A 27,966-nucleotide genomic window follows, 5' to 3' on the forward strand; every position below is an offset into this window, starting at 1 on the left:
CTCCTCCTCTTCCGGGCAGCCGTGGCGCCGGCCCGGGCATGAGCGACGTGGTGGAGCGGACGCTGAGCGCCTTGCCCGGCTTGCTGGGGCAGCACGAGCCGGGGGCTGGGCTGGGCGGCGGCGGCGGGGGACCCGGCCGGAGCTCGGCCACTTCTCGCCTCGGCGGCCTCATCCGGAGCATCACCGCGCTCGCCTCCAGACATGTACGCGGGAGTTGGGGCTGCGGGGCCTGGTTTGCCTCCTCCTGGGGAAGCGGCGGGGCTTTGCTTCCGAGGCCTTTGCTCGGCTTCCGGGCTCGGGTCCCTTGGAAATCTGGGGAATGGGTAGGGTGCCTCTGAGCATGCACAGAGTGCCCCGCGGTGCTCCCCGCCTCAGGGCGCGGCCGAGGGCGAGCCCCCTTCAGCAGCGTCCTCGGAAGTTTGCATATATGAAACGGCTTTGGTTTGGTAGCGTTTGTGTGGCAATATCATGGTCTTTGAAGTGGCTGTTTAATTTTTATTCATTCATTCATTTATTAATTGAGTTTATATACCGCTCTGTAGGTCTCAGGGTGGTTCACAGAAAAGATGGCAGCGTATATAATCAGAATAAAAACAACAACCCAGTAGCAGCTCCCCGCCCAGAAAAGAGCCACATTTTAAAAGGGTGTATAGGATGTCAAACAGATTTTTTTTTTGGTATCGTTTACGTATCATATTGTGGAAGTTTATGGAGTAATTTGCCAATCTTGGGGAATTTTTTTTTTAAAAAATAAGATGCTGGCAACTTTTGAGGTTGAATTAGGTTTTATGTTATGTGGATTAGAAAGAGAGCTTAGTGCAGTAAAACGAGCACATCTCATCCACTGTTATCAGTAGTGGGGTGGTAATTTTTCTGTTTTTAGGGAGTGCTTCTTTCTGCCCCTAACTGGCGCAAAATAAAGAATTTGAGACCAAAAACCCCCCAACAAAAACAAAAATGAAGGGGAGGAGGTACCCAGGGTGTGTGCAGATGGAGAATATGATTCTAGGTTAGGAGGAATCTGAAAAGGGAATCCTAGTTTATCAGGGCAGCAAGGACAACTCGTCCTGAGAATCAGATGTGGGGCACTTAAGTTACTGGAAGGGTTGCAGGTTTGGGGCCTAAGAAGGAAGAATATGACCTGTTAGATAGCTCCCAGAAAAGCAAGTTTCTTAAAAAGCCTAACAAGGTTGGAATGAACATTACAGATTTGCAAACGTGACCAGGATGCTCTGTTTCAGCATTTCATACTGTCAAAACTGGTTATTTAAAAAGTTTGGTTCTTCGAAGTTTAGCCGTGATTCAGGCAAAGTTACTGTAGGCATTCTTTCATGAGCCTTGATTTCAGAGGGAGATTTAAGCTGTGCTTTTTTCTGGGGGGGATGCAGGGGTACGCATACTCCTAAACATTTAGTGAATCTAAGTTTGGCCTCATTGAGGAGCAGTATTTCAATATGAGTAGGAAAATGAGAGTACCCCTAAACATTTTTTTAAGGAAAAAAGCACTGGATCTAGGCATGTGTTTAACTTTCCATTGACAGCAGAAATTTGTTAAGGACATTATGGTAGGATGCATCAACAGTTATGCAATAAGAGTATTATGATTTTTTAAAAAAATGAAATATTGTGTTGCATTGTGAACAACCTTTTGACATCTAGATGGTGTGCTTAAAAAAACAGACCTAACTGAATGCGGAAGTCTAATGTAATTGTATAGACTATTGATGTTTAGATGTCAAGAAAATGGGAATATTTTTTGGCTGACATATGTGACAAAGTGCCTTTTGTATTATAGTTTTATGTCTAGTAAAGTAATAATTATTTACAAAATGCTTTACATTTTTCCTTTACTAGGAGGAAGAAAAACTAATCCAACAGGAATTAAATAATTTAAAAGCAACAGTTTCTGCGCCCACTACAACACTGGTAAGTTGTGAAAGAGAAATGCCAATTTTGCCTGTCCTAGTGTTTGAACGATTTTGGCTACTGGCATATATGTTCCATGAGATATTCCACTAGAGCAGGGATGGAGAACCTTGGGCCCTCTTGATGTTGCTGGATTGCAGCTGCCATCATCTACGACAATAGACTCTGGTGGTTTGCGCCTGGCAAGGAGTTGAAAATCCAGCAATGTCTGGAGGACCAATGGTTCCCCATGCCTGTTGTTGCTGCCACCCGTCTTACTTGAGAGACAATGGAGTGCGCTTCCAGGGGTGAAGTCAAACTGCTGCACCAAAGTGACTTCCATGGGGTGCAAACCTGGGCAGTGTGCATGGAGGTCGTGGGCCCTCTTCTCGGCTTTGCTGATGGAAAGCAGAGCAGTACTGTATGTTTGGCTCCAGCTTGGCTGCAGGAGTTGCCGAAAGGCTCCATCCACCCATCTTAGAGACTACACTCCGAATTTGTGTAGGACTTACTCCTTAGACCTTACTTCTCCCGCAAGGCACCAGAGGTTTAGGATCAGAGTTTAGGACCAGAGGTTTAGGATGAGATCTACGGTAGACGTTTGGGTTGCGAACGTGATCCATGCGGGAAGCATGTTTGCAACCCGCAGCATTTACAACCCGCAGCGCCATGTGTGCGCATGCACGGGTTGCGATTCGGCGCTTCTGCGCATGCACGACCGCTGAAACCTGGAAGTACAGTGGTACCTCGGGTTAAGTACTTAATTCGTTCCGGAGGTCCGTTCTTAACCTGAAACTGTTCTTAACCTGAAGCACCACTTTAGCTAATCGGGCCTCCTGCTGCCGCTGCGCCACCGGAGCACAATTTCTGTTCTCATCCTGAAGCAAAGTCCTTAACCCAAGGTTAGCAGAGTCTGTAACCTGAAGCGTATGTAACCCGAGGTACCACTGTAACCCATTCTGGTACTTCTGGGTTTTGACGTGTCCGTAACCCGAAAAAACACAACCTGAAGTGTCTGTAGGTTAGACCTACCTAAACTATTTATCACAGTGGTATAGTGGGGCCTCCCTTGAATCTTCAGAATAGTATTGTACTTACTGTAATGTTAAAGAAAAGCTTGAAAATGAGGGAGGAGGGAAGCTTAACGGAATTACAGCCTTAACCAGAACAGGATTGAATAGTGAAAGTGTTCCCATGATTTTAAAAACACGATACCAGAAGTGGTCCTTAGTTTTTGCCATCTGTGGGTAATAGCTCCCACGCCACATTCAGATAGTAGCAAATAATTGCTTCCCTTTTTTGGGTGTTGTATACAGCTTGCTAATTGTTTGCTGGAATTCATTAGCATTGTTAATGTTGGTGCTGTGTATCTCTTTGTAGAACTAGCACTTGAGAAGCCCACTTATTTCAGTTTGTGATTTGCTTCTTGCATTTCAGAGATTGATGAAGGAATGCATGGTGAGGCTGATCTATTGTGAGATGCTGGGCTATGAGGCCTCTTTCGGATACATCCATGCCATCAAGTTGGCACAGCAAGGAAACCTTTTTGAGAAAAGAGTCGGTACGTATTCCAAAGCATCACGTGGCAGTATGTTGCTCAACAAAACTCATGTATAGCTCTGGTTGTCTTAGGACTGTGGCAGTTTCACTGGAAAGCAAGAACTGAGAAGGTTGGTCCATAATAAGTCCTTTACTACCCATGATTTGCAGGATGCGGGTGGTGCTGTGGGTTAAACCACAGAGCCTAGGACTTGCTGATCAGAAGGTTGGCAGTTTGAATCCCCGCAACGGAGTGAGCTCCCGTTGCTCAGTCCCTGCTCCTGCCAACCTAGCAGTTCGAAAGCACATCAAAGTGCAAGTAGATAAATAGGTACCGCTCCGGCGGGAAGGTAAACGGCGTTTCTGTGCGTTGCTCTGGTTCGCCAGAAGCGGCTTAGTCATGCTGGCCACATGACCCGGAAGCTGTACGCCGGCTCCCTCGGCCAGTAAAGTGAAATGAGCACCGCAACCCCAGAGTCGTTCACGACTGGACCTAATGGTCAGGGGTCTCTTTACCTTTACTTACCCATGATTTAATTATGGATGATGGAGCCCAACTTGGTAGATCTTAAGGACTGGGCAGTACCTCCAGATTCAGTGAAGGCTTCTTAAGCAGAGGGTGGAGCACCACCACCTATTTATGGGTAGTTTCTTCCTGCAGAGAAACATTAACCACTCCTTGGCCTATCAATCTTGTCCAGCTAGCTGGAGAAGCAGGCACCTCCCCCCACATCCCCATGGGCCAAATTTTAAGTAGTCAGTTTTATGATAGTATAAAATGCTGAAACAAAGCTTGCAAATCCGCAAATTTCCTTTGCTCTAATGCAGTGTTTCCCAAACTTGAGTCTCCAGCTATTTTTGGACTACAGTTCCCATCATTCCTCACCATTGGTCCTTCTAGCTAGGGATGATGGGAGTTGTAGTCCAACAACAGCTGGAGACCCAAGTTTGGGAAACACTGCTCTAATGGACTAGGTTTTGCTTTTCACTGTTATTCTCCAATAGCTACCCTTGTGGCATACTGTTGGGAGATTTCAGAAAGGCAAATGACTAATAACTAATATTTATATTGGCCTTGGCCCTGCATACCTGAAGGAGCGTCTCCACCCTCATCGTTCAGCTCGGACACTGAGGTCCAGCTCTCAGGGCCGCCTGGCAGTTCCCTCACTGCGAGAGATGAAGTTACAGGGAACCAGGCAGAGGGCCTTCTTGGTAGTGGCGCCCGCCCTGTGGAACACCCTCCCATCAGATGTCAAGCCGATAAATAACTATGCAACTTTTAGAAGACATCTGAAAGCAGCCTTGTAGCAGGAATTTTAAAATGTTTGATGTTTCATTATATTTTTATATGTGTTGGAAGCCGCCCAGTGTAGCTGAGGCATAAATAATCATCATCATCATCATCATATTAATAGTAGTTGTTGTCATTAATAATAATAAAATGTTGTTTTAAAATAATTTTTGCCTTTTTGTTTCTCAGACAGTTTGTTATTTAGATTTTCCAAAACACAAGCATTTTGTGTTTTGGGAAAATCATAAGCTGCTCTGAGCTTGCAAGTCAGAGCATGACAGAAATGGAATACAAATAAGTTGGAACACCTGATATAGGTGTTAATCTAATCTAAAGGTGTTAATCTAAATAAAGGTTAATCTTTATTTTCTTTTAGGTTATCTGGCAGTTTCTCTATTTCTTCATGAAAACCACGAACTGCTGCTTCTGCTTGTGAATACAGTTGTGAAGGTAACAGTTTTGTGGTAACAGGTTTGGAGGTAAACGTCACACTGACCTCAGGCCTGAGTTGTTCTCCTTTAAAAAAGAAAAACTTTAATTCAAAACCCTCATATGATGTATTTATTAATAAACTCCTTTCTTCAATCTGTTATATCCGAAAATCAATAAAATGTGGTAAAAAACCCCTCGTTTCCGAGCCAGGACCTTAAGAAGAACACAAGGGCAATGTGCAAGGTTGTTTCTGCTTGTTCTTAGGCCTTTTCATTTCCCCCCTTCTGGAAGGCCTGAAAATCCTTGGTGAAATTCCTCTCTGAGAATCCCAATGGCTCTCCATAGTGGCATTCTGCATAGTATGAGGGGCTGTCATTGGAGAATAAAATAGGTTACCCCCACCCTATTCTTCATTCTTCTCTGTATGAACGTGTGTGTGTGTGTGTGTGTGTGTGTGTGTGTGTCTTTTCTAATTGCTCTTTTGTGATTGTTAAAAAAACCCAAAATGGTTTCTGGCTTCTTTCTCCATCATCTTCAGGTAGATTTGCTGGGGCAGTGGGACTTGTATTTTGAGTACAATGCAGCTGTTGAGACAGCGGCTTGAAGTGGAAGATACAGAATCTTTGTGTTGGTTCCTGCAACCATTAAAAAAAATCTGTTCTAAGCCCAGTGACAATCAAACCAGTGCTGTGGGACTTTTTTTGTTGTTGTTGCTGCAAAAAAATAAAATCCAAAAAGAGAAAGGTTTAGTAATTATTCATTTAAGACGTTTATTAATGCCCCACCCTTCAGCCAAAATGACTCTGGGAGTGGCTTACAAAAACCAGTACTGAGACAGTCCTTGCTCTAGCTTATAATCTAAAAAGACACGGCATGCAAGGAAAAAGGAATTGGGCAGGAGGAGGGAAAAGCAAGCTCATCAAGGAACAGTTTTCACAAAGCAGTTACATACAGTGGTGCCTCGCAAGACGAAATTAATCCGTTCCGTGAGGCTCTTCGTATAGCGGTTTTTTCGTCTTGCGAAGCAAGCCCATTGACATCTTAGCGGATTAGCGCTATTAGCGGTTTAGCGGCTTTTAGCGATCAGCTGTTAAGCGGCTTATCAGCGGATCATCTGATAAGCGGCTTAGCGGCTTAGGAAAAGGGGGAAAAAAGGGAAAAAACCCCGCAGGAACTCGCAAGACATTTTCGTCTTGCGAAGCAAGCCCATAGGGAAATTCGTTTTGCGAAGCGCCTCCAAAACGGAAAACCCTTTCGTCTAGCGGGTTTTCCATCTTGCGAGGCGTTCGTCTTGCGGGGCACCACTGTAGTTTTGTCAATGGGGATTCTGGCTGTCTGGAAGAACAGCAGCTTTTTGCTGACGTTAGTGGTGGTTTTGTCGTGATAAAGAGTGGTCTCTTGTTGGAAGCACTCTTCTCCGCCGTTCCCCAAGTTCAAGAGGAGGTCAGGTGACAGTGTCCACGTCAAGAGGACAGGGCAGCTCTTGCCACAGAGTTCTTTCCCCAGGCAGCAGACTTGATAGTTGAGTCCTCTCAGGAGGAGACGTGACGGTGTTGTCCTCTGTTGTCAGTGGTGGTTTCCCTTTCTAGCCACACTGCTCTTCCACTTGAAATTGCAGTTCCAGGGAACAATCCTATTCTTGATCCGCTTGCTGAGAGGCTATGGGATATATAGCAACGCCCCCTGCCCCAATGCCATTGCCACATGAGATAATACCGACACGACGTCAGACAGGTCTGCTGAATCAGGCCAGTGTAGTGCAGCATCCTCTTCTCACTGGCCTATGGGATGTGCAGGTGTAATGGCACAACAGCCAAGATGGGACAGAGGCCTGGACCAGGGATGTGAGTTGGTTGGAGGAGGAGCAGACTTTCCAAATCCTGTACCCCTTCAGGTCCTGGTAAAGGTAAAGGGACCCCTGACCATTAGGTCCAGTCGTGACCGACTCTGGGGTTGCGGTGCTCATCTCGTTTTATTGGCTGAGGGAGCTGGCGTACAGCTTCCGGGCTTCTGGCGAACCAGAGCAGCTCAGAAATGCCGTTTACCTTCCCACCGGAGTGGTACCTATTTATCTACTTGCACTTTGACATGCTTTCGAACTGCTAGGTTGGCAGGAGCAGGGACCGAGCAACGGGAGCTCACTCCGTTGTGGGGATTTGAACTGCCCACCTTCTGATCGGCAAGTCCTAGGCTCTGTGGTTTAACCCACAGCGCCACCCGCGTCCCTTACTCAGGTCCTGGACATGCCCTCCAAATAGCCACAAAAGGAGGTGGTCACATGGGTTGCTAAAGAGGAAGTGTGAGTCAAAAAAGGCTAATCGCCCCACGCAGGAGCCATAATATTGGCTCATGGTTGGTTCACCATCCTATACCCAAAGCAGAAGAGCCTCTCCCCACCTTTTGTAGTGTGAAGCTGTAGCTTGGATTCAAACCTGGCAAATTTGAGGCCTAACAGAGTGTTGCTTATGGAAGTAAAAATTGTAAACAGGTTCTGTTTGTTTGTGTTCATTTGTTTTGAAAGTACAGTGATACCTCGAGTGACAAACGCCTCAGGTTACAAACGCTTCAGGTTACAAACTCCGCTAACCTGGAAGAGTTACCTCGAGTTGAGAACTTTGCCCCAGGATGAGAATAGAAATCGTGTGCCGCCGGCACAGCGACAGCAAGAGGCCCCATTAGCAAACACGCCTCTAGTTAAGAACAGTTTCAGGTTAAGAACGGACCTCCGGAACGAATTAAGTTTGTAACTAGAGGTACCACTGTGCATTATGAGAGATCTTAAGTTGAGGGGGAAATTAACGGCTTTGTTTTCATGTGTCTTGACAGGATTTGCAGAGTACTAACCTCCTGGAAGTGTGTATGGCTCTTACTGTGGCAAGCCAAATATTTCCGCGGGAAATGATTCCAGCTGTCCTTCCGCTAATCGAAGACAAGCTTCAGCATTCAAAGTATGTCTTTGCTTACAAAATTCTAGGGAACCTGAGTTCAGTTCCAGAACTGTGATATAAGCATGGATCTTAAGATATATCTGGATGAAACAACAGTATAGTTGGCTGCCAATAAGGTGCACTGATTTGTTTCTTCTAGGGAAATTATCAGAAGAAAAGCAGTCCAAGCTTTGTATAAGTTCTACCTTATTGCTCCCAACCAAGTCCAGCACATCCACGACAAGTTCCGGAAGGCACTTTGCGACAGGGACGTGGGAGTTATGGCTGCTTCGTTGCACATCTATCTCCAAATGGTGAAGGTTGGGATCTTAAACAGCAACAGCACTAGATAACCATGTGCTGCATCCAAAAACACCTAACAGCACACTTGTTTCACTGGGAAATTGTTTTACACCAGTGGAATTTCTTGCACAAGAGTGCGCACACACAGCTGCTGCTAATTTTATTGTGTGAGACACCGCACAATGTGCCGTGCGACAAGTTTCCGCTAGCACAGGGGCGGGAAAGCTTTTTAGCTCCATTTGGCTCAGGATCAGCCTTGTGGGCCAAATTTTACAGATGGACGGGACAGCCTACCTGCCAGTTACATGATGTCACATGATTGACACATGGATGACCCCCGCCTGCCTCTTAAAATCCCTTGCACAGGATTCCCAAGTGCCTGGCAGGCAGCTGGGAACATGCAGCGGCTTCAAATCCTTTTTGCAAAGCACTTTCTGACAGTCTCCTTTGCTCATGTTTCAGCCTCTACAGGGTCAGTGGCCTTAAGCCCTTTGCAAAATTGCTCTTTGAAACACTGTCCCCCTTCTCTGAACATTGATGTTTAAAGGAAAAGAGGTGCAGCAGCTTCAAAAGTGCTTTTTGCAAAGGGTTTTCAGGCAGCTCCCCTACCACTCCTGTTTGAGCCCCTGGCGGCTGGAACAGCAGCATTGGAGCTGTTAAAAAACTCTGCAAAAAGTACTAAGTAATTATTTGAAGTCGCTCTTATTCAAGTCGGGTATGGGGCGGGGATCCTTGGTCCCCTTGCCCACCTGCCTGCTTAAAGGAGAAGCTTTGAGCTGTTTCAGAGTGCTTTTGCAAAGGACTTTCACCATTCAGCTCATGAATGGGGATTAAATCCCGGTCCTTGTTGGGGACGGTGTGGAGCCAATGCAGTATTAAACTCTGTCCTCCCACCAGCTTGATGGGCAAATGAATGTGGTTTGGGAGAAATGGCATTACTGGCCAAATAGGGCATCTTGATGGGCCAAGACTGATCTCCTGGCCAGAGGTTTACCACCCCTGCACTAGTGCAAATGTTGACTTGGATTCCACTTGTGGACATCATTACAACTCATCAATGTGCAAGATATTTTGCTAGCAGTCATAGAATGCTGGACACTGCACAATATGACTTGGGCTTATGCCTTCAGTTAAGTGACCAAGAGAAATCTTAATTGTGCATCAGCATTGCAGCATTTCTGTCCGCTTAGGCCAGTGTTTGTGCACTTCTGACATATTATTATACAAAAAGCTGCCTTCTACTGAGGCAGACCATTGGCCCATCTCATTAAGTATCGCTTGCACTGGCTTGCAGCAGCTGTCCAGTGTTTTAGCTAGGGTCTCTCCCAACCCTAGCAGGAGATGCTTGAGATTGAACCCGGGACCTTTTGATGGGCGTAATGAGTTTCTTTTGCACATTTTTATGCTTCTTGGCTGTATTTTATTTTGATTTTTAAAATCGGGGGAGAAAACATTTGCATGAAAAGGTAAGGAGAGACAAATGAGTAAGTGAAACATTAATAGCTTTTGTTTCTGTTTCTATAAGGTCTCTGTGTGTTTTGTCTCTTTGTCTAGGAAAACTCCTCTGGATACAAAGACTTGACTGGCAGCTTTGTCGCTATTCTAAAGCAGGTAGTGGGAGGAAAACTCCCTGTAGACTTCAATTATCACAGTGTGCCAGCACCTTGGTTACAAATCCAGCTTCTAAGAATATTGGGGCTGCTTGGAAAAGATGATCCAAGGTAGACTTTCTCTTCTTGGCTTGAACTTTTCAACAGTTCACGTTGGTCCCTCTCACTTTGTTACCGTATTCCCATGAAACAAAAAATAAAGCAATAAGTTTTGCAAGGGGGCAGGTTTGCCATCTGTTCCTCAACCGTTGATGCGGCTCATTCTTTGAGCTGCTGAAGTAATGATATGAAAAAAAGGTAAAGATACCCCTGCCCATCAGGGCCAGTCGTGACCGACTCTAGGGTTGCGCGCTCATCTCGCTCGAGGCCGGGAGCCGGCACTTGTCCGGAGACAGCTTCCAGGTCACGTGGCGAGCGTGACTAAGCTGCAGCTGGGGGACCAGCGCAGCACACAGAAATGCCGTTTACCTTCCCGCTGGATAGCGGTCCCTGTTTATCTACTTGCACTTTGGGGTGCTTTTGAACTGCTAGGTTAGCAGGAGCTGGGACCGAACGACGGGAGCTCACCCCACCGCGGGGATTCAAACCGCCGACCTTTCGATCGGCAGGTCCTAGGCTCTGTGGTTTAACCCACAGCGCCACCCGCGTCCCAACGATATGAAGGTGCCCCCTTAAAACGATGATAAGGGGTTGTTGGACTACATGAAAAGTTACTTAGGACTGAGATCGTGAGACTAATTTTGTGTTATAAAACATTGTTCCTTCTCTCTTTGTAACAGGACCAGCGAATTAATGTATGATGTTCTGGATGAATCTTTAAGAAGAGCGGAGATAAACCATAACATTACGTATGGTAGGTTACAGCACATTTTCTAAACAAAGGCTATAGGGCAGATTTCAGTGCCTGAACTAACCTTTGCAGGAAGTGAGTCTGGGGAACTAAGGTGGATAGTGGTGACGAGAGATGAAATTCTAGGCTTGCCATCAAAAGACATGAGAATACCTGAGCCGTCCAGGAGAGATAATTCCATAAGCAGACTTCCTGGGTGATTATCACTGCTGAGTATTAGCAAGCGGGGGAACTCAGAGAAGAACCTCAGAAGGTCTTAACAGATGGATTAATGTGGTCCTTTAAAGGTAGCCATACATAGATCGGAAGATAACTTAAGGGTGTTTCAGAATGTAAGAAATGCATTCCTGAAGCAGCTACCCTATCCTTCAAAGGCATCCAGTAATATTGGAACATGGAGTGCTAGAAATATAAAAATCCACGTGCTCAGGAGTGCTTTCAACAAAGGCCACAACATCAAAGTTCTGATGTCTCTATAAACTAATGGGACTTGTTTAATATTCATGTGCCTATTTGTTTTTACAGAAACTATCTTTTCCTTTTCCTTTTTCATTGATCTTCCTGCAGCAATCTTGTTTGAATGTGTCCAGACAATTTACACAATTTACCCTAAATCTGATCTACTTGAGAAGGCCGCCAAATGCATTGGAAAATTTGTCCTGTCGCCTAAAATTAATTTGAAATATTTGGGTAAGTTCTCCCGATTGTCACAACCCTGTGCGTTTGATGCTCAATGCCCGTGTTTTCAGCTTGCATTCTTTCCAGTAACTTTTCTTTCTAGGATTAAAGGCCCTAACATATGTTGTCCAGCAGGATCCTGCCCTAGCACTGCAGCACCAAATGACAATAATTGAGTGCTTGGATCATCCCGATCCCATTATTAAAAGAGAGGTAAGTGGAATTTTAACAAGCACAATCTTTAGTTATAAATTTCAAATTGGTATTCTCTTAATATTGCTCCCCCACTGTGGGGATTTGTGATATTTACTGTAAGAATGACAGCTTCCCATGTTTGTGTGGGATATAATGTGCATATTAGATGGTTTTGAAAGAAGTTATCATTCCTCTTTAACCTCTGACATAAAGATATTGAGCAAAATGAAAAATGTTACCTTTAGACTGATCTAGTGGTGGCATAGCAAGATACCCATCTGGAACTAATGACACTTTTGTATCTGGGAGTGTACTGGTCTGTTTTTTCCATTAGGAGTAGCCAATCCATGAACGCAAAATAAAAATGAAATAAAATTGTTAGTATAGATTGGGTTTCTAGCTGAAAAGAAAAAAACCCTTGTGAACCAGAGTGCATGCAGATTTCTAGGTGAGGTTGTCGCCTGCAGTCTAGTCCAGTGGTACCTTGGTTTGCATATGTCTTGGTTTGCATATGTTTTGGATTACAAACACGTCAAACCTGGAAGTGCGTGTCCCGGTTTGCAACCTTTTTTTTTTGGATTACAACCCTTTTTGGGGGGGGGATTACGAACCAAATTTTTTTTGGAGACACCATTGGCGAAATTGCACCTTGGGTTACAGCCTGTTTTGGTTTACAAACGGACCTCCAGAACGGATTATGGTTGTAAACCAAGGTACCACTGTATTCCATGTGTGTTGTCTGGACACAAGCACATGCAGTTGCAAGCTTGTGTAGGAATACGCAGACAGCTCAGCAAATTCCCTTGCTGATGCGTATGCATTTTTCAGTATACTTACTTCCCTGTGCTTCCTCAACCACAGCTCTAACAGGAACCATTTCTGTTGTTTCTACGAGGGAGTTCATGCAGGAAACGTTCGTGCTTATGCATTTCCTTTATGGTTCATGTTAACCCATTCTTAAAGCTCTGTAACTGTTAAGATGCATGGTACTTGTTTATTTAGAGCAACAACCCTGAAGCATGTTGCTTAAAAAAGGTTGCAAACCGGGACACGCACTTCCAGGTTTGACGTGTTTGTAATCCAAAACATATTATGTTCTGTTTGGGGACAGATAAACACTGGCATGGTTAATGTTTTTCTTTCTTCAGACATTGGAACTACTGTATAGAATCACCAACGGTCAGAATGTCACTGTCATAGTACAGAAGATGCTTGACTACCTTACTCAAAGTAAGGAGGAGTATACCATCATCAACATAGTTGGCAAAATAGCAGAATTAGCTGAAAAATATCCTTTGAATGCATCTGGAATGGTTACGTCATGAGTGTATTGCTTCTCCTAAATGTGCATTAGTAAGCTTTAAGAAAACACTGCAGAGAATTGCTGTATAGTTGTGGAAGTTCAGTTTTCCTTAATGTTTCCCGACACATATGCTCCTGACAATGAATGGTTCATCCAGACTATGAATGCAGTATTTTCCGTAGGAGGAGATAAAATGCACCCTGACATCCCAAACAGCTTCTTGCAGCTCCTTGCTGAAGGTGAGCATAATATACAAAATTCAGTAGCGAAAGTAGGGAGTAGTGTCATTTGTCTTTTATGGAGAAAACACACACACACGACATCGGGAAAGAGAAATATATTGTGATGTCCTTTCTAGGTTTTGAAGATGCAAAGGAAGATAGCCAGCTACGACTTCATGCTGTCCAGTCCTATCTTGCGCTGCTAGAGGATGAAAATGCAGTTTATCCACAGAAATTCCTTCAAGTAATGAGTTGGGTAAGAAAAGACACAGATTATAAAGGAAATATGGGAATTGTAGGGATGCGGGTGGCGCTGTAGGGACGCAGGTGGCGCTGTGGGTTAAACCACAGAGCCTAGGACTTGCTGATCAGAAGGTCGGCGGTTTGAATCCCCGCAACGGGGTGAGCTCCCGTTGCTCGGTCCCTGCTCCTGCCAACCTAGCAGTTCCAAAGCACCTCAAAGTGCAAGTAGATAAATAGGTACCGCTCTGGTGGGAAGGTAAACGGCGTTTCCATGCACTGCTCTGGTTTGCTAGAAGCGACTTAGTCATGCTGGCCACATGACCCGGAAGCTGTACGCCGGCTCCCTCGGCCAATAAAGTGAGATGAGCGTCGCAACCCCAGAGTCGGTCATGACTGGACCTAATGGTCAGGGGTCCCTTTGCCTTTACCTTTATGGGAATTGTAGGTACAGCATAGGCAATTGAAATTTGAGTAAGGGAAGTTGAGTTCTTCTGTTTAGCTGTTGGCAGGGGGCATCATTGGGCCAAGCTTAAGCGCTTCACAATTCCACTGATTTCACTGTGAGACTTAAGCATGTGTTTCTGCTTCTCACACCTCTAGCATTAAATTGCCCAATTTCCAGTGTGGCTGAAAAGTGATAAACTGAAACTGAGAGGGCAGCTGCCTTTCTAGAGGAGTGGTTTTCTAAGAATCTTGAGTTTCCAAAAAAGGGAAGTCCTTCTGTTTTGCACCAATAAGAATAAAATTTGTGTGGTTTTTATTTTTTAAGGACCAGGAACAAGAAGGTTTGTGAGAAAACCCCCAAATCTATTTTTTTTTAATACCCTTTGTTTCATAGATCATGATTTTTCAAGGGCTGAGACGGTTCCTTCACACCTAGGGACAAGTGTTTTTGTGTCTGGCATCTGCATGCTTAATTATTATTATTTAAACAAAATATAATAATTATATGCCACCCAATAAAATGCATCATTTTTAGTTCCCTGTCCCACGATCAGTTTTCAGCATGGTTGGCAACCTGTGGTTTTTCAGTAGATTGCCTTGTTTTTACAACTACATTTCTGAGGTCAGCTTGAATGACTGATAAGAAATAAGAAGTTGCCTTATACCAAATCAGATCATTGGTCCATCTAGCTCAGAATTGTCAAGACTGACTGGCAGCATCCCTGCAGGGCTTCAGAGAGGGATTGTGTGAAATCATTATGCTTTTTGTAACTACACTGTGACTTGTTTTTAACCTTGTTTTGAAAATATTTGCTGCTGAATGTTCTCAATGGGACTGCAGTCATATACTTTGAGCTGTGTTAAATTCTGCAGACCTAGGACTTTGACATTGAAACCTTCTCGTTTCCTCCTCTCGGTCCAGTAAAATTTCCTTCTGCCATTCTGGGTTGCCTAAGAAAGTTTTGAGGATAAAAGTTTGTGTTTCAGCTCAGGTGTCGGCTTATTGCTTAATTTATCTGTAAACTCTGGTTTTGTTTTTGTTGTTCTGAAATTCAGATTTCCCTCTGCACACCTCAGTGGCTTTTTCTACACCCCTTGACTTTTTCTTTAAAAAATGTAAAAGGACCCCTGACCATTAGGTACAGTCATGGCCGACTCTGGGGTTGCGCGCTCATATTGCTTTATTGGCTGAGGGAGCCGGCGTTTGTCCGCAGACAGCTTCCGGGTCATGTGGCCAGCATGACTAAGCCGCTTCTGGCAAACCAAAGCAGCGCACGGAAACGCCATTTACCTTCCCGCTGCAGCGGTACCTATTTATCTACTTGCACTTGACGTGCTTTCAAACTGCTAGGTGGGCAGGAGCAGGGACCAAGCAACGGGAGCTCACCCCGTTGCGGGGATTCGAACCGCCAACCTTCTGATCGGCAAGCCCTAGGCTCTGTGGTTTAACCCACAGCGCCACCCGCATCCCTGACTTTTTCTGTACTCTTGCACAAATGCAAGACACGGAGACAAATTTTCATTTCCTCATTGCTCATATCCTTCATATGCTGATCATGGTGTTTATAACTGTCCTCCGACAGGTGTTGGGGGAATATGTGTACCTTATGAAGAACGTGGATCCAGAAGTTGTCTTGGCGAGTTTGCATAGGATACTTAGGAACAATGCCACTCCTGAAACCAAAGCCTGGATCGTGGCTGCAGCCACTAAAATAGCTTCTCATACCACCTGTTCAAAAACTGTTGAAAAACTTATCATGGAATTCAGTACCTCCTTGGATACCTGCATGAGGCAGTATGCCTTTGAATTAAAGCATCTATATGAAAACAAAGAATTGATGAAACAACTGTTCCCTGTTGATGCTAGTTGCAAGGACGTAATGGTGAGTTAATGACATCACATCTGTGTGTGTGTTGTTGCTTTGTCCTCAGGAGCTGAATGTTTCTTCAGAACACAGTGGAGAGGAGAGTACCATGTTTCTAAACATTGTGCAAAAGATACAGACAATTTGAACCTATATAGAGGCATCTCACTTCCACCGCGAGTAGCAAGATCTCATAGCCTTTTTGAGTAGAAGCTAATGGATAATGTTCGGCTTTTATGTCAGGCAACATGCTAGGATCGCTCCCCTCTGATTTCTTAACTGCACCAGTGAAGCTGGGGTGAAAAAAAACACTCACTTGGAGTATTTAATTGTTATAGTAGTTAAGAGCAAATTTAGATGGTGGGGTGGTATTTTCTTAAGAGGCTGATAACTGAATAATCATCACCTTTTGACCTCTCCTCCTAATTCATCGCAGGTAGATGCTTCCTTATCTTTCTTAGACGGATTTGTAGCCGAAGGACTGGATCGTGGTGCAGCGCCATATAAACCTCATCACCAAAGACAAGAGGAGAAGCTGTCTCAGGAAAAAGGTAACTGCGTGTTTTCTTTTCCTGCAAATGCTAGCCAGTATAGTCCTAGGATAAGCATATGTTTAATGTGACTGCATGGAAAGTTTAGGGGGGGGAACTCCCCCAGTGGTTTTGCAGCTTGTTCCATGTTGAGTATGCATCAGAGAGACAATGCCTTTGGGGGAGGGGGCACCTTATTTTTCGCTCCATAAGATGCACTTTTTTCTTCCTAAAAAGTAAGGGAAAAGGTCTGTGAGTCTTATGGAGCGAATGTGTGGTCCTTGGAGCCAAATTGCCCAGGGGAGAAAAAGCAGATCATGCTTTTTTTTTTTTTTTGAAAGAGGGAAGGGGGTGTTGAAAGGAAGCAGCTGATCGGCAAGCAATCGGGAGGGAGATAAGGTTGCTGGTAATGGAGGCTGTCAGGGGAGGTGGAGGTAAAAGCCCATGGATCCTCAGGATTTTTGTGTTGGGTCACCCCAAATTCACCATCAGATCACATAGCATGTCCATGGCTATAGCCTGCACCAAAAACCCAACGCATCCACTGTTTCATGTGGCTGCAATGGCACAAAAACATGGTTACAAAGCACAGATCCCCATGGATCCTCAGGATTTTTGCATTGGGTCACCCCAAATTCACCATCAGATCCCATAGCTTGTCCATGGCTATAGCCTGCACCAAAGAAGTCACACATCCACTGTTTCGTGGGGCCGCAATGGTGCAAAAACGTAGATACAAAGCATGGATCCACATGGATTATTTGAATTTTTGCATTGGGCTACCCCAAACTCACCGTCAAATCACATGTCCATGGCCACAGAATGAACCACAAAAATCATACATCTACTGTTTCGTTCAGAATTTTTTCCCCTTGTTTTCCTCGTCTAAAAACTAGGTGTGTCTTATGGTCGGGTGCGTCTTATGGAGCGAAAAATACGCGCACCCCCCCCCCCCGCAGTTATCAGCTTGCATGTCCAACATTTTAGGATTGGGATGAGATTCTGTCAAATATGTTAAGTTACAGATCTAGACAGGGATAGGTGGTCTTTCAAGTAAGCTGGTCTCAAGCTTTTCAGGGCTTACAGTGTTGGCAGTGAGATTTCCATAGTAGCCAACCTATGATCCTGCAATGAAACATGCTTTTACCAGACCTCAAATATTGCAAAATGCAGACACTCATAAGAACAGCCTTCTGGGTCATGCCAGTGGTCTATCTAGTCCTGTTCTCACAGTGGCCAAGCCACTCTCCACTTCATGAATTGCTATATGAATTGCTCCATGACAAGCAGCTATTGGAGTTTGCCTTCCCTATTAAAGGCTTGTTGCTCTTTAATGTTTAGTCGAGTGGTTTTAAATGTGAAGAATAGCTTGATTATATTGTATAGCCTATTGCAATATTTGATATGCACATCTATTTAATAAAGATGCTTTTTGTTAAAACTGGTATTTTAGAAGTGTCGCTTTTGTAGGCCTCTTTTCAGAATAGATTCTGTCTTGAATTCAAAATGTGCTGTATTTCTGAAAAGCTCAAGGGTTTCAATAATTACTGGTATTTAATATTGGTAAGATGCTGAATGTGGAATATTCTTGTCAGAACATCATCATCAGTGACGCAGATTACAGGAGAGGCAGGCTGTTCTCTAATATTTTTAAATCTGGTCTTCTGTTTTGATGAGTAATTTTCCATTTTTCAGCTCTGAATTTTGAACCTTATGGGCTATCACTTTCCCAGAGCTTTTCAGCGTCTGGTTTTACTGGCAGACAATCTCCAACTGGACTTTCTCTGGGGTCTGACATCTCTGTTAATAGTGCTGAGACTGGACAGAAGGAGTGAGTATCTCTTATCACTTCAGCAACGACTTAATATGTAGTTGAGTTCCCTGTCTGTTCTTATCTTGCTATTTGTATAGGGAAATGCTGGCTCTGTGGAAAAAAGCAATTGCCTTTCTGGCCTAGTAAGCAAAAATGCCATTTCACCAACAATAATTCATTGCTAGGTTGGCCTCCATCTCTCCCCCCCCCCCCAATACTGCATTAGCTAGATTGTATTAATTCACATCACATCTGCATTTTATTTAATATTGAGATGAAATGCATAAAGTCCCAGGGTTTAACACCTGAACTATAAACTGCATTTAGAATTTTAGTTCTGTAAGATCCAAACTTCATGGGAAGTCTATGATTTGGTCCCCCAACACTTTTTATTTAAAAGTAGCTGTGTTGGGCTCTCAGTCATTTTGCACCTGCCATGCTAATAGAGCTGGGAGCTGACTCTTCTCCTCATGCCATTATTCTTGTTCACCCCAATGGAAAAAATACAGGGTTGTACCCAGCTGAGTTCTACTCAGAGTAGGACCACTGAAATTAATATACCTAAGTTAGTCGTGCCTATTAATTTTGATGGCTCTACTCTGAGCAGGATTAACTTTGGCTGCAACCTACAGATATCATAAGGGGCAAACTATTAGGTCAGGCTTTGCCAACCTGGTACCTACCAAATGTTTTGGACTACAACTCCCATTATCCCCAACCAGCACCGGAAGATGGGAGTTGTAGTCCAAAAAAACCCTGGAGGGCACCAGGTTGGCAAAGCCTGGATTAGGTTACATCTTCAGCTTGCTCAACATAGGAAAATTGGGTTTCTGAAAGACTTTACAAGAATAGACTGACTCTTCGGAAGCGCTTTGAGAGACTCCTTCTGTTCACTGTGTTGACTTTTCCTGATTGCAAATTCTTTAGGGCCAACAGTCTGAAGCTAGATGGAGTGCAGAAACTATGGGGGAAAGAAGGGTATCTCCCCAAGAAGGAAAGCCAAGCAGAAAAAGAAGACAATGCCAAGTCTGTTCTGGAAGGCACTGCGTTTGCAGAGCATATTGTTGGCAACTTTCCATTCCAAGCTGAGCAAGAAATGACTGGTCCCTTGGAGGGAGAGGAAGAGAAGCGTCAACTGGCGTCAACACTCTTTGTTGGCTTAGGGTCTCAAAGCAGCATCAATCTGGTATGGCAGCTAATTGCAGTTTCATAGGAGGGGCTGGGCCAACCTTTAAAGGATATGTCCCCAAACTTCCAAGCATGTGTTCTGAGCTCTCACCCTGCTTACTACACATTTTGTGACATGTGAACAGAGTCCAAGTTTGGAAGATCCATTATTTTTCTTTGGTGTGTTCAATATTGCATTCTCCTCCTTTTTGAAATCTGTCCCCTGACCTGCATTGCAAAAGTATTTTGAAGTTGAGGGGAGTTGCGAAAGTAGCAATCCGCTGCAGGAGCCAGCTGTTCAATAGGAAAAAGGCCAGGCAGTCTGTTGGGTTCGTGCAACCCCCTGGGCGTACCTCAAAGATTCTGCTTGGATTCTGGCTGAATGCCTGAAAGTCCCTCCTACTAAGTGTGTTCATGCAAGTCCCACGATTTGCATCTCTTGGCCTTCTACAGTTTGGAAACCCCCTTTTTTCCACGGAAGGGAAACATTAGCCAAGTACATGCCTTACTGTTTCCCTGTGGCCTTTTGTATCCTCCACCGGTTTAACAGCCACAGCATGGATATTAACAGGCAGGATTAGCATCCCAAAGGGGTAAGATTGCATTTCCTTGTTGCCATGTTGCCTTCAGCATGTGAGTTAACATCCCCTTTGCTGAGTAAGTTGGCTTGACCTCCCCTGACATGAGTCCTCAGAAAATACTTCCAAAACTATGAAAGCAACACCTGATTTTTGAACAGCTTAGTTCTCAAACGTTCTGTTTCCCGAACACTGCAAACCCGGAAGTGAGTGTTCCGGTTTGTGAACTCTTTTTGGAAACCGAACATCCAACAGGGCTTCCGATTGGCTGCAGGAGCTTCCTGCAGCCAATCAGAAGCCGCGCTTTGGTTCCCAAACGTTTTGGAAGTTGAAAGGATACGAAGGTATGACTGTATTTTCTTATTTTTGTAAGACACTGGTCTTTCAGTTAATAGGCTGGGATCCCAGAACTGGCTTGTGCCCCTATCAAAATGTGGGTGGTGATACCACTACCATTTAAAAAAAAAAATGTTCCAAAGAGAAGGGGAGTGAGAGGGGAATAACAGAGTGGAAGGAGAAGAGCACATAGAAGAAGGTGAAGGAAAAAAACCACGCATGGTCAAATTAAGACATGCTGAGACCCTGAGCTATGCTAGGTTTAAGAGGCCCGGTAGCAGTACTTCTTCACCACCTCTGGTGTGTATTCTAACAGAAAGGACAATGACAGTAGAAATAGTAAAGTTTTATATTTCCATTCATACAGGTCCATAGGCGAGGCAGCAACTAACAGTCTGTCTAAAACATATTTTGCAATAAGACAGTTTGCATATGAAATACCTTCACATGGCAATACTTTATGATTTCCTACTTAGCATATGTGAAAATGTTTAATTCAGTCTGTTTTAGCCTGTCCCACTTATTTTTTTTAACCAATTATGTAAAACTTGAATTATTATTTTTTTGGGGGGGGAGTGCGTGTATTTAGAAGCCCCTCATAATCTGAAGCCCTAAGATGCAAGGTGGCTCTGGAATCTGAAAAAGTTGCAATGTACTACCTTAAACAGTAGGCTGTACCCACATTTGTGTGTTCCCCTCCCTTCCCTGAATTAATATATATTTTCTGTGTCCTTTTAAAACTAAGATGGGCAAGCGAGACTCCACCGCTCAGAAGCTCCGAAGGAAATCAAAAACCAGCAAAACCAAAAATAGTGAGGAATCATCCAGTATCGAAAGTGCTGCTGACCCTTCCCTCTGCCCTTTTCCTGATGGGATATCTAGGAACAAGAACCTCTTCCAAAACAATGGACACCTAAGATTAAGGAAATCTTCACTGAGTTCCGCTGGAACTTCTGAATCAAAGGTGGTACTTGATAGGTCTCATTCTCTGCCGGAAGCTGAACTGAATGAGAAGCTTTTGGGTCACAGACTTTCGTTGTCCTCTCTGTTTGCGGATGGCAATATGGAAGTTTTCCAGCCTTCTCCAAGTGCTCAGGCTACGGCCCCCCAGCAACTCTCTTTGATGCCTTACTTACCAGAAGAAGCAGCCAAACACCCTCATTCGGAAATCTTAGAGCTTTGCAGCAACGAAACACTGGTTTTGTCCTCTTGTAAAATCTGGAAAGATGACTCTGTCCTACTCTTCTTATTTCTTGCCAACAAAAGCACTTGCGTACTTAAAGCTGTGAATCTGGAATTTGAGCACGCAGAACATTTTAAGGTAACATGAGCAGTAGCTACAAGTTGGACCACATAACTCTATTCGGGTCCCTTCTGAGCCTACAGTTCTGTAATTCTATTAAGTTTACCACTGCTCTTCCTTTAAAAGAAATCTTGGCGGTGATGATATTAAAATGCTTGTAAACCTCTTGGCTCTCTCTCCCCCCACCCCCCCACCCCGGTTTTATTGTAGATTTCAGAAAACCTTGGTTGCCACTTCGCTGCAGTTGAAGCTCAGAGCATAGAAAACGTCCAGACATGTGTCGAGATGGAGGGGCTGTGCTCTTCGGAGATGCTCTCTGGGTCGATCAGTTACTTTCTAGAATCTGATGCGCTCCTCAGATTTTCTGTAACTTTAGAACTGTTGGATTTTATCAGGTACCTACGTGAAAGAGCTGGGAACAAATGAAGTGCTTTAAAGCAAATATTGATTTGAATTCGCTTGCTATGCTTTATTTTGTTTGTAATCACATTTTGTCATATCTCATGCTTATGCACACACACACACACACACAGAGAGAGAGGCTCTTTTGTTTCTCAGACTCTTCATTATTGAAACATTGTGGTGCTGCTTAGGTAATTTGAAACATACGAGTGTAGAGAGGAGAGGGCATGGGGAAAAAATCATTTAAGGGTCTTCCCCACTCTAAAAGTGGAAAAGAAACCATGTCTTTTTCTCTGGTCCTTCTGATCTCCATATGCGTGTCCTCGGAATGTAAAAAGACAACTTGCAGACTGCCTTTTTGCATTTTTGCTGTCTCAGCTAGATCCCATACCTGTGCTAGAGGATGCCAGTCCAGCACATTTAAGGAACAGCCCAGCTGACAATTTTAATGGAATTTTGTTTAGGTTGACAATTTCAGGCTGCAGGATAGTGTGAACGTACTTCACGGTGGGGCAGAAAGTTTTGTTTTCATTGTCTTCTTGGGAACAGCTTTCTCTTATAAGTACGTGTTGCAAAATCTGATTCTATTTCATATTGCATTTTCAGGCCAATGAAAATGAGCACTGATGAATTTGGAAAACTGTGGCTCTCCATTTCGAATGATGTCAAACAAAACCTAAAGATGACATCATCTCAGGGATCTTTGTCAGCCGTCCTAAGCATTTTGCAGCAAAAGCTGAACCTACATATAGTTGATATCATAGGTAAGTAGCTTGGGATTTCTTTAGATTTGTAGCAAGGATGATCCTAGGCAGGCAATAAAACAGACCAATTATAACCAGGGTCAACCCTCGTTCATCAGAAGCCAGTTCACATTTGCAAGATGATGACCCTATTATCTTTTTCACAGTGTATTTTGATGATCTGCAGGATACTTCGTTCTTGGAAAGTGGACTTGATCACACCAACTGCGTGCCCCCAAAAATGTGGTTCTTAATTGATCACATTGTCTTGTGCCAAACCCAGACTGATGTTTTTTAAATTGATAACCTGCTTTGTACAGAACTGTAGGAATGTATTGTGGATGAAATTACGATGACATTAATAGGGGAAAAAACCCATTTTTCTCTCCCTTTAGGTAGTGAGGGAATAGCATCATGCCGACTGCTTCCATCCGTCCCCTGTTTACTACATTGCCGTGTCCATGCTGGGATGTTGTCGCTGTGGTTCAGATCCCATTGTCCGGCTCTTCCAGACTGTTTACTTTATCAGTGTCAAAAGGTGATGGAAGAATCCTGAGCATTGTGGAGAAAAGGAGCAAAACCCTCCTCTTCTAACCTGATGGAAAGAAGGACGTGTGTGATTGTGCCAGGGGGGTTACCAAAAGAAAGGCAATTCTCACCCGCCTTGTCAGGAGTGAAGTTGCATAAGCATGCACCCTGGAGGAATGACAGGTGATTCTGCTAGGTGCCTGTCTCTCTCCCCCCCCCCCCCAATTCTCAGGGTCAGTCAGTCACTGACAAGGGACTAAGTAAAAGTATAGGTACTTTTATGCAAGGTGTTATGCAAGCTATTTATTTTCTGTTACGTACTTGTACAGGTCACAGCAGCTTATTCAGAAGATCAGCTACTACTTGAATTCTTTCATTAACGTGGCTTATGGTGTAAAGGAACTTCTTAAGCCTTGCCTACTGTTCCCGTGGTTCATGATGGTTTTTTTTAGCATCTTTTATACCAGTTTCACACCAGTGTTGCAAAAGCAGTCACTCTGCTATAAGATAAATCTCCACGATTGTCCTATGGTTGTAGGCTGAATCATCTATGACTCAGCAATAACCAGCGCATAAATGTCAAGCTTTGGAAGCACAAGTCATATCATTGCACCTCGCAACAGCACGGGCTGCTGTTTTATGTGACGCCATGTTTGATACCTGCCTTTAATAGGAGGACTGGGTCTTATCCTGAGTATAGGATACTGGTTTCTGAAGAATGCAGCTTCAGGCTGTGAGCAGAACTCTGTAGTTTAGCACAGGACTGCAATTAGCACCATCTGTGTACCAAGAATCTCAGTTTTCAGTGTTTAAAAACACTAGGCTCCAGAGACCACCTCGAGAGGCTCATGCATGAATCTATCAGAAGTTTTGACCTGTCCTTCCTCATACTGCATCAGTAGCATCCCTTAATTGTACTGACTATTGCCCACGGTGATCACATGGCACATAGATCTGACGCTTGCACTTTTGCATTATAATACAAGCTGGAATCAAAAGAGCTACATGACATATTCCACATGGCCAAAGACACTGAGCTTGTGTTCCTTAAAGAGCAGCTCTTTGTGCTCTGTAACAAGATAATTCTGCTTTTGAATATCCTCCTATATTCATTTTGTGGCGTATCATGGTTGTTCTGCTATTTAAACCAGGTGTGTGTGTGTCATAGTTCCCACAGAGGTTGCCCTTGATGGGCAGATGAAAGTACAAAACCACCCATAGCCATCTTTTGTATATTTGCAGCAGCTTTTACAAAAGATGCTGGATTGTATCCTTTGATAGTCCTACTCTGCTCATTGAAGTTAGTGGGTGTGACTAACTTAAGTTCCTTGATTTTAGTGGGCACACTTTATGTATTTATTTATTCTATGAAATCGATATCCTGCTTTTCAATTCTGTGACGAATTGTCAAAGCAGCACATATAAAACATAATGCTGTGCCATCAGATCCAATTATTAAAGCTAGATTAGAACAGCAGCAAAAAGACAAAATCGAAACCAGAACAGGAAAAATGGTCAGGGGCAGATTTGTTACGGAGGTTTCGCACCACTGAAGGATTGTGTTTGAATAGCGCTTCATTTTTATCCATAGGCATGAATAGCAGCCGTTGTCTGTTGAATTCAAAGATACCACTAGAGTAGAGATGGATATCGGCTTGCTGTTTCTGGTGGCTCCAAAGTCTAGAGTAGGACTAGCATTGGACTCATTCTTCCCCTGGGTAACCAGAGTGAATCTGGCACATGTATACAGCAATAAAATGGCTTTGTTTGCAGGAAAGTTTAGAGATACGTAGCATCTCCCGACTACTTATCTCTGCTGTATTTTAAATACTAGTTGCTGTTGCAGCAGAACAAAAACATTGCAAGTGGCTGGCATTTTCCCATTCATTTGTTGTGATACTTTTTGCTGTTCAGTGAATGAGAGAAATAGGACCTTTCAAAGGTGCACCACAGGGCACCTCCTCTTTTTTAAAAAAGCTATATTAGTTATGAAGCTTTTTTGATTTGTAGCCCAGGTTTCTAGCTCTTATAGCTGAGTGTGAGAATTGACACAGTTGAACCAGCATTTCAGTGTGTTTGATCCTGGGTGGTTTTATAACATTTTTGAAGGAGAGTAATTTTCATCAGAAAATTCAACCAGGAAACCAAAATTTTGATAGACTTATTAAGAAAAGATTGACCACAGTCCTAGTAGTGTCAAAGTGTTGCTCTTCATTTTAAATTGGTCAGTTTTAAATAAGCAATGATATTCCCCACACAGTCATTAATCTGTAAAGTGAAAAGGTGATTTTTCTCTTCAAAACAAAGCTTGCCTGATTTAGATCACAACTATTTTTATAAGTGGTGACAAGCAGGCATGATTTGGACTTTCTGAGTTGTAAATTTACAATTTTTGATTTTCCAAAGGTTAAATTCCCAGTCTGAGATTCCATAAGCACGAGTGCTTCGACACTCTCTTTTAATGTCTTGCTTCATAGAAATCCTTTGGAAAGATTCCAGTAGAAGGAAATGGATACAGGAAAATGTTGGGGAAGAATTTCAAATCCATGTGTATTTTCAGATATGTAGTTAAGGAAAACATTAACACTCAACATTTCCACTTGTCTGCAGTGCCAATGTAATGCCTCTTCAACCCAACGAAACACTGGTGTGTGATTTGCATTGAACTCATGGACGTACCCAATCTGCTTTCTGATACGATACTTATTGATTAGGTTGAAAAGAGTGCTGTTTTTATATGCATTTAAATATTCTATCTCCCATTTTAAAATGCTGCTCAGAGTTGCTCTCAGCTTGTTTAAAAATCAGTCAATCATTAATAGATAATGGCTTGTATCCACTAGTTCTTGTTCGGCTGGTATAACGAGTAAGAAACCCGCAAAATGGTACCCATCACTGTGAACATGACAATGAGAGCAAGGGTTGACACTCCACTGGCCTACCAAACATCGTACTTCTCTACATCTGGAGAAAGGTAGATTCTATAATAGTGTGCTGTGCTGCTGTCATCAATATAACAGTGGTGAGCAGTTGGCCACCACAAGCCTTGGCGCACAACAGCTTTAATTAAATAATTCAATTTTTATACTGCCCTTCAATGTATGCTTTTAAAATGTGTGATTTACAAAAGTTAAGGTTTGATTAAAAATACGATAGGACAAGTCACCAAATAACCCCCAAACATCCGTGATAAAAGTCACCTTTGACTAGTTAAAAGCTCCCTTTTGGAATGATTAGACTCCTTCCTTCCAGAACCTCGGGAGTATTGACGTTCTGTGTAATGCAGAAGGGCCATGTTTGGGGAAAATGCTGAATGCGCGTGAATAGTGTAACTTTTGTCACATCAGAGGAAATGCAAAGGGAAAAGCCAGTTGCACTGTGTTTTGGAGATTTTGTAAATGAGCTCTGTATTGTATGAAATGTAAAACAGTAGGAGAAGACTGTTGCTCTGTGGGTGGCAGGAGACAGCTGGGGAGAGAGGAGAGGTTTTCTGCAACCTCCTCCAGATTGTGGAATGCTCTCCTGCAGTGTTCTTACATGGCCCCCTTTTGTAGACACATGAACTTGGAAACACCCTCCCCACATCTGTCATTTGAGAATTATTAGAGACTCTCGCTGTCCTTAGGTTGTCTTAAACGTGTGTTGACGTAAGTTCTGTTGCGCTGTTTTTCTATTTTGTATGGATTCTTTTCACTTGTAATGTGCCTTGTGAGTTATCCGTTGAAAGGTGGCCCGTAAGTATTGTTAAGTAAGTACAGCATCACACAGCCCATGAGATCCCATCCAGTAACTGGGGGACAGCGGAGAAGGGGAGGCCCGATTTCGTCAGCTGTTTCAGCAGTGTCAAACCACAGCCCCTCTCCATTCCCTTCTATGACGTACAGCAGGGGTGGGCACTTTGAGGCCCTCTTCACATTGATGGCTGGTCCACTTGGATGAGTGGGGCATTGCCCCACCAGCCTCAGCCTCCCCCTCCACCCCATCGGTCCACCTTCTTATATCTAGGGCGGCTTTGCCTGTCATTGGTTCTAGCTTCATCCAATCCAGATGGTCACCAGCCTCCAACACCTTCAGCTTTTATTGGACTCCAACTCCCGTCAACCCCACCCAACAGGGCCCAATGGTCAGGGATGATGTGAGTTAGTCCAGCAACATCTGAATGTCCACAGGTTGCCTATCCCTTGCATGAAGCAAAGCTGCAATATGTACTTTCTGGAGGACATGAGGATACAGGATGCAGAAGCACAGAGTGACCAGTTAGCAAAAGCTGAGAGACAGGTATTTATCTCCTTTCTTCCAATGATGTCTAAACAGAGGGATTCACTAAAGTGCACTAAAATATAACTCTTAAAAACAATATCCAGATATTAATGTATACTCATGTTTACTTTATGCCTCATGGATGTAAATGGAAGCCCATATTTTGGAGAAATGAATAAATAACTCTGGGAACTTTCCTGCCATGTGACTGTTAACAGCGTGCATCAGATTTAAAGGCTAGAACTGAGGAAAACCAAGGATGCTACAGCAGCTAGCAAAGCTACCATTTCTCTCCTATGCAGTTTTCTACCATGTCCATCAGGTGGTGTTGGCATGATGTTAAATAATAGCTATGGCTTTCACACATTTACATGTGCTGAGTTCATTTTTTAAAACGTTTTGTTTGAAATCTTAAACTCTTTTACTATTTATCTGTCAGTATGCAGAATTTAAGAGAACAATCAAACTTGGTTGAAAATAAATGGATTTGCTTACTTTTA

At 43.6% G+C, this 27,966-nt stretch overlaps 1 protein-coding gene across 1 annotated transcript; it reads left to right on the forward strand.

Annotated features, from left to right (window-relative positions):
* AP4E1 (adaptor related protein complex 4 subunit epsilon 1) lies at positions 1–27,966 on the forward strand. Its single transcript, XM_079953185.1, has 21 exons — positions 1–203; positions 1,855–1,926; positions 3,343–3,466; positions 5,112–5,185; positions 7,994–8,115; positions 8,255–8,414; positions 9,952–10,118; positions 10,787–10,860; positions 11,425–11,547; positions 11,639–11,748; positions 12,879–13,018; positions 13,160–13,272; positions 13,392–13,510; positions 15,525–15,824; positions 16,243–16,357; positions 18,032–18,167; positions 19,077–19,335; positions 20,976–21,551; positions 21,744–21,928; positions 22,542–22,699; positions 23,074–27,966. Exons 1-21 carry the CDS (start codon positions 39–41, stop codon positions 23,232–23,234), a joined length of 3,453 nt encoding a protein of 1,150 aa, XP_079809311.1. The 5' UTR covers positions 1–38; the 3' UTR covers positions 23,235–27,966.

Source organism: Podarcis cretensis (assembly GCF_951804945.1).
Source record: "Podarcis cretensis genome assembly, chromosome: 14".
NCBI classification, from domain to species: domain Eukaryota; kingdom Metazoa; phylum Chordata; class Lepidosauria; order Squamata; family Lacertidae; genus Podarcis; species Podarcis cretensis.